Source organism: Micropterus dolomieu, linkage group LG13 (genome assembly GCF_021292245.1).
Source record: "Micropterus dolomieu isolate WLL.071019.BEF.003 ecotype Adirondacks linkage group LG13, ASM2129224v1, whole genome shotgun sequence".
Classification (NCBI taxonomy): domain Eukaryota; kingdom Metazoa; phylum Chordata; class Actinopteri; order Centrarchiformes; family Centrarchidae; genus Micropterus; species Micropterus dolomieu.
Genome location: NC_060162.1, coordinates 14,261,980 through 14,273,747, shown reverse-complemented (window position 1 = coordinate 14,273,747; position 11,768 = coordinate 14,261,980). Strand labels below are relative to the sequence as shown.

Below are 11,768 nucleotides of genomic sequence, written 5' to 3'. Positions count from 1 at the left end.
GAGTCTGTGTTTAAGGAAGCAGCTCAAACACACTTTTTGGGGACAGTCGCATTGTTTATTTCCATGCAGTAACGTCCACATTTGTTCAATGAAAATGTACCTAGTAAATACTTTTGAAAAATCTATATGGTAAAAATAAATAAATATGACTTCAAAACATTTTATATGGGCTCAAACATGTAGTACAAATTCATCTATTAGTTAATTTATATTTCTAAAAAGGAAAATGTAGTTGTCAAACAGTTATTAGTTGGAAATAGACAATGTAACAGAACAATGGACAATCTGGATACAGCCAGTTTTATTGTTCAAACTGACAGATAAAGTAGAGCAACTTGTACCAATGAATAGTATCCCAATTATTACTTCTTGAAGCATTGAAAAGTATTACAAAAGCTCAAGTTGAAATTCATTTTATCTACCCTTCCATTCTACTTATTTGTTGTTAACAGTTGTCCTTACTGGCCATTAAGTAAAAAAAAAAAAAAAAAGGGAAAGTCAAGAGTCTCCAACATTCATCTGAGGGGAACCTCAATATTTTTCACTTGAGAAAACCATCACAGTATACATGTCCAGTATGTCTGATTGAGCATACAGTTTGCCTATAAGATGATCTAACCAGAGGGTATAACCTACTGTATCCTAAATGTAAGTTACAAGTCAAACTACAGCTGGAAAGCAGTTAGCAAACTAATCCCAAGATTACTACAAGCAATGGATATGAGTCCTGCCAAAACCAAGCAGCTGAAAAGTGGTGTTCTCACCGAGCTGGCACAGTCTCTGTTAATTGGTGCACTCTCTGTCTGCCTGTGAAGGCTGTAAAGAGGAATCGTGTGTGTGTAGTGCTCCAGTGGAACTATTGGGGGAAACCACCAGTGCATCCAATGGTTTAGGGCAGGCAGTCAGCTCTTCTGGATTGACCTGGCACTGAACTGTGTTCAAAACAGCGCCATCAGGACTAATGAGCAGCTTGGATGCTACATTGGTATGCATACCTAAGCAAGAGGTCTGCGGAGAGTGCTTTCCAAGCGCTTGATTGGTCAGAACAACAGGTTGGTGGATGGTGTTGCTTGTCCTCAGTGATGTGATTGGTTGAGCTGGAGTGACTATTATAGTGCTGCTGGATGAAGGTGCCATCACCACAGGTGCTGTTTCAAAGGTGTTGAAAGTGCTTCCAATTGGTGGAACCGTAGCAACGGGCAACGTCTGCATCCTCGACACTGCACTTACAATTGGTGGGACAGCCACTGTTGGCAGTACTTGGGTTCGCATGCCAGCGAGTACTGGTTGTGTGACTGCAGGCACCGTCTTTTTGATTGATGTGTTGCCTTGCCCCGTATGAATTAAAGCCTGTGATGAAGCAGCAGAAGGTGCTTCAATTCCATCTGCTGTCTGATGGCACTGTATGCCTGGGCCAACAGCTGTCACTGAAACCACCTGCTGGGCAGGAGAAGAACAACGCAAAGCTGGTGTATCTGCTATCACAGGAGCTGCAGCTGAGGAGAGGGGTGCGGGAACTGGTATGACAGGGCTGGGTAGGGCAACGGCTGACGGGCTGGGTAAAACAGACACGGATGATAAAGGGGCCGACGATATGGACAAGGGCGGTGCTACTACAGGTGATATGGTGGTTGAACGTTCAGCTTGCATGGGTGTACCAGCAGATAACCTGATTGTAGCCAATGCTGAGCCGAGAACAGGGGCACTAGTTACTACTGGGGAAACTAGGGCTGGTACACTGCCTAACCTTGGTGGGGATGGGACAAGAGTGGGTGCACCTAGAAGAGGTGATGCAAAGTTAGCAGCCTGCACAGCCGGTAATCTAGGCAGAGCAGACACTAAATTTGTTTTACTGGGTAATAATGTTGAACCCTGGACTGGTGTTCCTGTTAGTCGGACTGGCGTGACATTGGGAGTGTTTGCTAGCAATGGTGGACCAACAGCAGGAGTGCATGCTACAAAAGGAGAACTTACGACTGGCACACCAGGCAGCCTCGCTGGGGTGTGGGGTAAAACTGTTGCTCCAGGGGCTACAGTGACATGGCTTGCACCTTGGGGAGGTACTGATGCTCCAGTGCCGGTAGCACTGGCAGTAGGCACTTGTTGTGGTGCAGGGCTAGAGATGATAAGAACATGGCTGCCTGGACCCAAACCCTGGGGAGGGACTACAAAACGTGCATTATTAAGGAGGATCTGTGTGCCAGCACCAAGGGGTGTAGAGGTGTTGATGACTATCCTCTGCTGGACTGTGCCAGTTGCAGAGGTGCTGAATGGGGTATTAGGGTTTGTTGCAGAGGAGATAGGTGTTTGGGTTTTATTGAGAGCGAGTTGAGAGGAAGATAAGGAGGAAGTGGTTTCCTCACCAATGTCACTTTGTATATTTGAAGGCTGACGGACAAGAGTGGGTGTAGAGGTTTGGGGTGGGCTAGTCTGCACGGATGGGGTTACCTGAGCAGGAGAGTTGGTGGTCAGTATACTTGCGGGCATACCATGGTCTTTCTTTATCATGTTTCCTGCAGGCAAAGTGACAGCAGTAGATGTAGATGAGCCTGGTTGGGAGGTCAGGGTGAAGGAAGGGATAGCCTGGAGCTGAGAGCGGGTGGTCAGAGAAGCGTGGGAAGAAAGCTGGGCAGAACAGCATGTGATGGCATTTAAATTTGTGACTGGGACCAGTCCAGTGGTGGTGACTGTTGAACGGCCTGTATCTGAGACAGACACTGGTGTGCTCTTGGAAGGAGAACGTGACAGAGTACCAATGGTCTGTCCAATGGCTGTCGTCTTCCCTGACAGCTGGATTTGAACCCCTGGAGACACATCAGAAAGATTTTGTTCCCAATTTTTTTTCAATGGCTTGACATTCAGGGTATGAGTATTACTGCTTTAATACAACATTTAAATCACTAAATCCTATAGCATATACAAACTATAGCTTCAAACACAAGATACAGCATACATATGACAATACCAGTAAAACAACACATCAAACGAACCCACCTGAGGGAAGAGTGATGTTCTTGAACTTGGAAAATGCTTCTGAGGTGACACCGCCAACATGTTGGCCTGGGTTTAATCCCATCTTTAGAGTCTGACTTGATAATGAAGTGGTCAGCAGCTGTCCACTAGTCCCTGTTGCTAACACCTGCTTAGAAATGCCTCCCACAGAGGTGGTGGATGATGTCGCTGTGGGCTGGCTAATGAACATGACTCTTGAATTAAGTGATTTTGTGGAAGAGGGTGTACCTTTTGATAAGGCTACATTTGAGACAGAGGAAGAAGTGGGAGTAACCAGGATGAATTTAGTGATTTGGGACCTCTCATCTGTACTGGCCCGTTTCACACCGGTCTTGCTGATGAACTCTGCTTGTTTGAGAACTTGTGGAACACCAGAACTACTCAGTGAAGGGACAACAACAGTGTTTTTTCCTAATGAAGCTTGAGAATGAGAGCCAGAAGCTGCTGTCTGTGCAAGCTGGCCAATCTTTGTTGCAACAGTAGAACCAGCTGAGGTGTTGGAGCCTTGACTTAAAGCAACAGAAGTACCTGCAGTCTCACTTCCTGGGATGGGAATGCTACCAGTAAGTGCAGTAAGGATTGGCGCTGCGACAGCGGGAGGGGACTTTAATACTGAAGGAACCTGCTTTTGAGGTTGGGCCACTGAGACATTTTTCACTGTAGGGATGTTGCAAGGGGAGGTCTGAGAGGGAGCACAAGGAGAAAGAGTCTGTGACGTCTTGGATACGAGGAAGGCTTTAAACTGAGGTGAGATAGTGATGACTGGACTGGTTGGCAAAGAACCAAGTGCATTCTGGTCTGAGGATGTCTGGACTTTGACGATGCCTGTGTTGCCTCCTCTAGTTGTTACCAGGATTGACTGTGAGTCACGAATACACACAGTCTTTAGCTCCTGTTTAGGGTCTGGAGATTTAGTAGAAATTGCACTAGAAGAAGTAATGGGTGAGGGGTTTGGCGTGACACCTTGTGATATGCTAGCTTGGGGTGTGCAGACTTGTGCCCCTGTGAACCCTGTGGTGTTTAGGGCTATCTGTTGTAGACGAGGGGATATCGAAGGAGAAGGGGACCTCACTGTCCTGGCATCTTTTAGGGGAGCCACTTGCTGAACTGGAATTCTGTGTTCGGGAATGGCAAACCCAGGCACATTGGTGGACATACATAAAGGGTTGGTCACTTTAGAAACTGGGACCTGAATGCCCTTAGACTGTTGCTGATGTAAAGAAGACAGCTTTTCTTCTGTTTTGTGAATGAGAAGGTTAGAAGGTAGAATCACCACTTGCTGCATGATCTTCTCCCCAGTGTTCTGGTCCAGGACAGGATGAACAGAGATCTTGACTGAGCTACTATTATCTTTCCTTACAAGGTGACCCAGCCTCTCAGGTAACTTGTACACCACTTGGACAGGATTTTTTGGTACAGTCTGGATGGGTTTGGCCTGGGGTGATCTAGGAAGAGCTGCCGTCACTGTGGTCATACCTGGCTGTCTAAGTACTTCTGTCTGTTGTAATCCTTGTGCCTGCATTTGTTTTGAGTTCTGCTGGGAACTGGTTGGGGAACTTTGTGCTTTTGAAAGTTTTGCGGTAGTCACTGCAGAATTAGGCAGAGAGATCAAAGACCTTTTGCTCTGTCTGTCTATGTTGCTGACCCCTTGGAAATCAGCAGGCCGTTTCATTAAGGTCACTTTGTTTCCCACACTCTTAGCCAGCAGGGTGGGGATGGGCGTGTAGCCCTTAGGTAGTCCAGTGGTGGGGTGGAGGATGGGGGGTCTGAGTGACAGTGAAGCCTGGGCTGATGCCCTTGCTGCCCATGCTGAGTTAGAATCCCTGGGTTGATTTGACAGGGTCAGTTCAGGTCTAGACTGTGACCCAGAGTCAGGGGTTGAAGTACTATTGCTGCTGCCAGTCTGACCTCTTGGCAGCAGACCGACTCCTTTCTCTATGCTGGCCAGAGGGTGTTTTAGGTGGCTGGGAGGTAAGTAGGTCACCGATCTTTCTCCAGCAGACTCAGCCACAAACTCCCTGGTACTTGCTGAGAACATAATAAAGATGTCTATTAGGGATGCACTGATCAATCATCTATACAGGTTCAACAGACAGGTAGTGACATTTATTTAAATTCCTCTAGTCCAGTTAAATAAGGACGAGAAAAACAAAATTTGAATCTTTATCATTACATTACAGTTACCAAAATATGAATGTTACATTCTAGTTGAATTACTTTACCTCCACTCCAAAGACCTCTGGGAACCATATGCTCCAGGTCTTCCTCTTCTGATCTCCTATAATGATCCGAGGGTGAACACACCTCCTTCCCCAAACGCCTCTCTTCATCTTCATCATCATCTGATGATGATGACGAAATACACTCCTCACGCACAAAGTTACTGTACTCTGGGTGCCTCTTGAAATCATCAAATTCCTTCTTCAAACGAAGCCTGATGTAGAAGAAAATAAATAATAAAGTAAGACTAAGAATTATTATCAGGACACAGCTTTGACAATAAAAGAAAAAGGATTTATGAGGGTTTGATCCAACTGTTTAAATTTCAAATAACTTGTACCTATTCCGTTGGAAGGCCTTAACTAGTTTTGGTTCCCAGGGTGAAAGCTCATTCAGTAGTCTGATTAGAGTGCTGTGGAGGTCTTTTACTGCTCCTCTCCTATAATACCACCGACCCTGTCAGTTTAAACATGCAAAGGAAACCTCAGTCAAGTCACAAGCATTAAAACGTGTGAATATGTGTGGCAACATTGTATAATCCACCAACTACAGAAGGCTCTGGAGCATGCGAGTAAATCCTCTCAACGGAATTATGATCGTCACCTACCAATCTCTTTTTGGTGCTCTCAAGTTCATCAAGCTCATCTTCTGTCTTACTGATCAGCTCTCGCAACTCCTCAAGACTGGTGCATACCAACTACAGAGGAGAAATAACTGACCGGGTAAGAAAATCTTAATAAAGAGAGACAAGAAAAAAAAAAGAGGGGCACAAGAATAGTGAGGCTTTAATTAAGACTAGGCTTGGACGGTAAGGAGGTATTATGGTATACTTGTATAGTAAAAATGGAGTATTTTGGGTTTAGTCCAGATGATAAAGGTGAGCCAGCCAACATGGATGAAGCTGTGTGCAAAGCCTACTGATGTGTCAGTATCTGTCACAGCAGTAAGTGTCATCACGTTCTCCAGCAAAAATCTATGGAAGAAGGGCGCTTATTTCCTATCTATTCATTATTTTATGGACCATAAGTATTTAAACCCAGCAAGACGTGTCTAAGTAGGCTAATTGCATATTAGACACACAGCATTGTAGGCTAGACAATGTCATAGAAGCTACAATGACTTCATCACCTGCAGCTCAGCTTTAACAGTTACTTTTTTTCCTTTTCTTTCACAAATACCGTCATCGTATACTCCGTGAAATTTCAAGAAGGTATGAAAAATAGATGCCGCCCAAGCCTATTTAAGACTATAAAATAGTTGTAATAATACAGCATTAAAAATAAACTGATAAAGAAATGAGTGTATATTTTAGCATGAGTGTGACTACCTTAAATGATGGCTCAACTGGAAGTTCATCTTTAATTTTCTTTGAAGATTCAAGCTTTTTGCCTGTCGACAATATAAAAGATATAGTAAATGAACCAACTAACCAAGTTATTATTGGAAAAAAAAAAAATTTATTGACCAATGAAGCAAATTCAGAAAAAAATCCCATACGGTATTCTGGTTGTGAATGCACACTCAATAATGAGCTTGATGCCATACCAAAAGAAACCACTGGACTAACATCAACGTTGAGTTTTTTCTCACCTGTTTTATGTTTTTTCTTCTTGTCTTTTCTTTTGATTGCTGGGGCAACTCTCCGTACTGCAGACTTGGCAGCCTTAGCTGGGGACAGCCTCATCCTGTCCACATCCTTCAGATGTTTATGCTCTCCTTTCACCATCAGCAGCTGTTCCCTCCCTCGCTTTTTCTTCCGCTTTTTTTTTTGAGTCCAGATTTTGTCATATACCCTTTCTTCACTTGAGTTTTGAGCACTCTCAGAAGACAACTGTGTTGCTAGCCCTGATGTGCCACAGCAGCAGTCGTGCTCTTCAGATTTAAAATGTCTAGTTCGGCTTTTACAACATTCCAACCAGGAAGATCTTTTGTTTCCCTGACCGGGACTTCCTCCCTCCATTGTGAGCCCCGCCAGTTTATTTGTAGGGGCCAGATTCACTAAGCGAGCAGGTGACCTACCTGTGTAGCTGTGCTCCCCTACACTCAGACAGGGCTCGTGTGTCTCTGCTTTGATGGTGCGCATTGAGCACGATGAGAACCCCTGCTGCGGTTTTAACGCAAGTTGCTTGGATTGATGCTCCCACTCTACAGTCTCTTCTTTCAAATTAATATCCATACATCCAATAGTACTGGTGTGTGATAGGGATAAGGAGTTAGTGCGTATTTTTAAGCCCAATTTAGTGTCTTCACAAGATTCTCCATCAGAGGAACCTGATTCAGACCCTTCCTCTTCCTTAAGTGACCACTGTGTAAATCTCTCTTTATTTTCTTCTCCATCCCCATTTTCCCCTTTGAAAACCCCAAGTTTCTCTGCTCTTCCATTACCAAAATCATCAGACTCTCCTGTATCCATGGAGCCTTCATAACACCCCCTGTCCTTTTTAACCCCCTCATCCTTCATTTCATCTGACTCTGTCCCTGGTTCTATTTCAACCTTTTTGACCCATACAGAAGGGAAAGGGAAAGGTGGAGGTGTGCTGGGGCTCTGGCAGTAGATCCTCAGGTCTGCCCCACAGAAATGTGGGAAATGTATATAAGCATTCTCCTTGCTGTCATAGCCCAAAATAGACTCCCTACATTCATGGATGGGCTGGGACAGCAGAGCATCCTGCACATCTTTCTGCGTCTCATACACATGATCACACAGCCCCTTCAGAAGCCATACTCGCTGGTAGAAGTGCAGCAAGTGAAAAGGTTTCCCTTCCAAAGGACTCACCTCCCCAAGGATGCTAAAAAACTGATGGCAGAGTCCCAGTTGCTCAGCCCGCCCTGGTTGATCATTGGAGGCACCAATAGTTCGATACCAGCCCATGACCCGCTGCCTGAGCTCTGACTCCCAGCGGCGGTAAGGCAGGGCAGGCCGGCGGTGTAGAGTGGCCCTCCGCTGGGGTGGGGACAGTAAGGAAGACATGATTTTGGACAAGAGGGGGCTGCAGCGGGGCATCAGCAAACATCGCTCTAGCTCAAAAAATACAATCTCTGGGAGGTTAAGGGCAGTCTGAGCCAGGCAGAGGAAGTGCCCTATAGCAGGGAGTTCCCAAAGCGAGTCCACAGTGTGGGGGGAAGCTTGTGCCAACAAAGTCTGCTCCCACTCTTCCACCTCTTTAGCTGACATTTCCTCTGCTTCTTTCTTCTCAAGTTCACGCTGCCTGACAAATCAGAAAACATATGTAGATTGTTGATGGGTTTCGCACCAAATGTTTTGTACCATTATGCCCAATAAAAAAATCTACTTTTAATCTTTACTCTCAAATATTCACTCACCTCTTCTCGTCCTTGGCCCTCTGTTGCTCTTCCAGCCTAAGGGTCTGGACCATGATAGACTCATGCCCACCAACAGTGATGGTAGCCAGGCTACGAGGTGCCAGTCTCCTCCTCGTGGAGGTGCCCCCTGAAGCCCGTTCCTCCTCTGCACCAAAACGTCCTTTTGAAGTCACTGCCAAGGTTGTCTTCTCTCGCAGCGTCCTAGTTTGACAGATGGAGAGAACACACAAATGTGTCAATATGATTAAAGTTACTTGACTAGATGTCAGGATTGTTGGAAGTAAACGGCCAGTACATCTATGCTATTCCAACAGCCAAACAATTGTTATTAATAAATAAAAAATGTATTTGCAGCTATTTTGAGCAAATGTTTAATCAATAATATGATTGTGAGATCATAGTATACTGGTGAACAGACTCTCATTGTCTCATTAATAATAATCATAATAATTAATAATAACGACTATTATTATTATTATTATTATTCATAATAAATATACTATAGATAATTTAAATTTATGCTGTGTAGAAACTACTGGCTGGCAATACAGTAATTCCACTACTTACTATATTTCAAAAACTGCATCTGCTAAAAGTTTGTGAGCTGACCTTGCCAGACAAACATTTGCCGCCCAGCAACACTAACTTATGATGCAGATGACACAGGAAAAAAACCTTTGGGGCCTCTATGATTGCAGCTGTATAATGGTTTAGAGCATTTGCCAGCTAAACCATTTGTTTAACAGTGTAATTTACCTGGATAGCAATGTAAGCTTCTGCTCCAGCATGATTTCCAGCTTTTGAGCCTGTTTGGAGATCCAGTGGTCAACCCCATGGTAGCGATAACAGTTCTCCAACATCAGCCTGAAGTCTGCAACAAACTCTGTTATGGTCTCATACTCTTGATTTATAAACTTGTCCTCCATCCTCTGCAAGCACATTGACTGCTTGAGCTGTGCCTGACCCCAGCCCCGGACCCCTCCAATACCATGCTGGGCCTCCTGGTGGCCAATGGGATGGAGGAACGGACTGGTGATCCCTTTGTGCTTGTCCAAGAGAAAGCCAGTGAATATCCTATAAGCTTGCTGGACCTCATAGTTCATATCCTCCTCAAAGCTATTGCTGTTGGTGGAAATGCAGACCTCAGGCAGGGAGAGGTCACTGTTAGAAAACTCAGACATTCCATCGTTGCTCAGTGCAAGGTGGTCACCCTCAGCAGCAACATCTTCATTGTCACCAGGACAGTGTAATGCCACCACAGTCTCAACTTCACAGGTGCCATTACTGAGCCCATCCTCAGTTATGACCAGATCAGTATCTTCTGTGCAGCTGCTCTCCCATTTGTGTTGTGAAGACATGATGTTTGAGCTGGGCTGCTGGGGTGCTGAGTCTTGGTCAGTCCTAGTCAGGTCTTTGTTGTGGAACAATGGTTGGCTATCAGCTGTTGTGATTTGGTCTGTCATATCCTCCTGATCCATGGTGCAGGTACCTGATTGGGTAACAGGTGTCACCTACGATGCACTTTGATGTTGCAAACAACACTGCAACATTTTTTATATAAGGGAAAACTAGAACAAGACTACTATACAGTGCCTACTAAGCATTTATAATGCGAGGCCCAAAATAAGTTACACTAGGGAGATGAGGTGTTTACACCTAACATACCTAAGTTTGCTGACATTATAAATCCTGTCATGGCAGGTGCTCACACTATCAGAGCCACATGGTGACTCACTGGGGTGTTTAACGTTACCTCGTGTGACTGTGTCCAAATTATTTTCAGTTCAGCTTACTTTATCTCCCTGTCTGATCTTTGCAAACTTTTTCTTTTCCATGGATCAATAGCTAGCTAGCTTGAAGTTAGCTCTTAGCGAGCTAGCTAACAATAGTTTAAAAAAACAAGTAAACAAAGTTTGTTCTTCTTGCTCATAACGAGATCTACAGTGAATGCCATTATCACGTCCCGTCCCGTGATCACGTGCAAAACAAGACCAAAGAAACTGACCAGAGGCAGAGCTTGGCTGGTTAAACCTCGACGTTTTCAGTGCGGCTCCAGACACACACCAGGCAAGACGGCTTTCAGCAAGCTTAGTAGCCACGACAGCTTGCTAGCTAGGTTAGCTTGCTATTGTCTCCAATCTGGGGCCTGCAATTGCTGCGTTCGCTGTCCATAGTGGAATTTTTGTAGCAATTAAATGTTCAGCAGATAAAAAGTTATGCAGACATCTCATGCCGTCAGCGCACGGAGTCATGTCAGTGACAGCAAGATGGCTTAAGGAGCATTAGCCGGAGTAACACTAGCTGATTGTCCGACAATGTATAACAGTTCACTCTCACTAGCCATCCGGCTAACCAGCTAGACTTGCAAGTTAACAGCTACTTGGTGACACGTAAAAATGGATAGCTTAACTTTAGAGAAAAATGTGCGCTGTGTCAGATTTGTTTTGAGCCCTGTATGGTTTACAAAAAGCTAGTAACCGACTACTCTGTCTGGCTTGCCTTAAGACTCCCGTAACGTTACCATCCACTTCCCATCCACCCTGCGTGCGCCCGATGCAAATGTGCGCAGCCTGACGTAGTTAGCTGGTCGCGTGTCACACCAGACTGCTGTTTTTGTTTTGGAGCTCAGGGTGACACGCACTCACCTTACACTATATTATTAACCTTATTTTGATTGTGTCACCCATTGTCATTGACAGACAGCGCATCTCGAGACACTGGTCATTTCATAAAAATAGGGGAAATTGCACATTATCAACACGGCTACTGCGCAAAGCAACGAATCAACACCATCAGACTGTAAACTCTCATTCATAACTGACCACTAAGGTTACTGCTCCATGTATGGTGTAAACTTCAGCAGCACGTATGACTCACTTATGACCGCTAGATGTCGCTGTAGGCTAGTTGTTTATCTCCAGATTGATATGTAAAACAGTGTCTTAGTATATTTAGCACCCGTCATTGTTTTAAAACTACTGTCAGATCTTTAATTCACATGAGCAAAGGACTGAACTGAGCAATTATGCCACCAGAGGCGTGTTTTTCAGTGATTTTAGCTCAGCTAGGAGGTATTTATCGGGCAAGGCGTTTTCAGTCAAATGTAGACCTTATTTTTTATACACTATGTCATAAATTCTGTGTGCAATACTTTGAGGGACACAAGCAGAGCCTGGCCCATAATAATGGGCATTATTGGGGGGCTTTAAGAG

At 44.7% G+C, this 11,768-nt stretch overlaps 1 protein-coding gene across 1 annotated transcript; it reads right to left on the bottom strand.

Annotated features, from left to right (window-relative positions):
* Positions 1 to 33: 33 nt before the first annotated feature.
* On the bottom strand, positions 34 to 11,100 carry LOC123982086 (uncharacterized protein KIAA2026). The gene is made up of 10 exons (XM_046067458.1): positions 10,562 to 11,100; positions 9,313 to 10,045; positions 8,557 to 8,757; positions 6,823 to 8,441; positions 6,560 to 6,621; positions 5,840 to 5,929; positions 5,573 to 5,688; positions 5,235 to 5,446; positions 2,995 to 5,040; positions 34 to 2,804 (listed from the first exon to the last, which is right to left on the bottom strand). The coding sequence occupies exons 2-10, from the start codon at positions 10,032 to 10,034 to the stop codon at positions 784 to 786; spliced, it is 7,089 nt and encodes a 2,362-aa protein (XP_045923414.1). The 5' UTR covers positions 10,035 to 10,045; positions 10,562 to 11,100; the 3' UTR covers positions 34 to 783.
* Between the last annotated feature and the right edge of the window lie 668 nt (positions 11,101 to 11,768).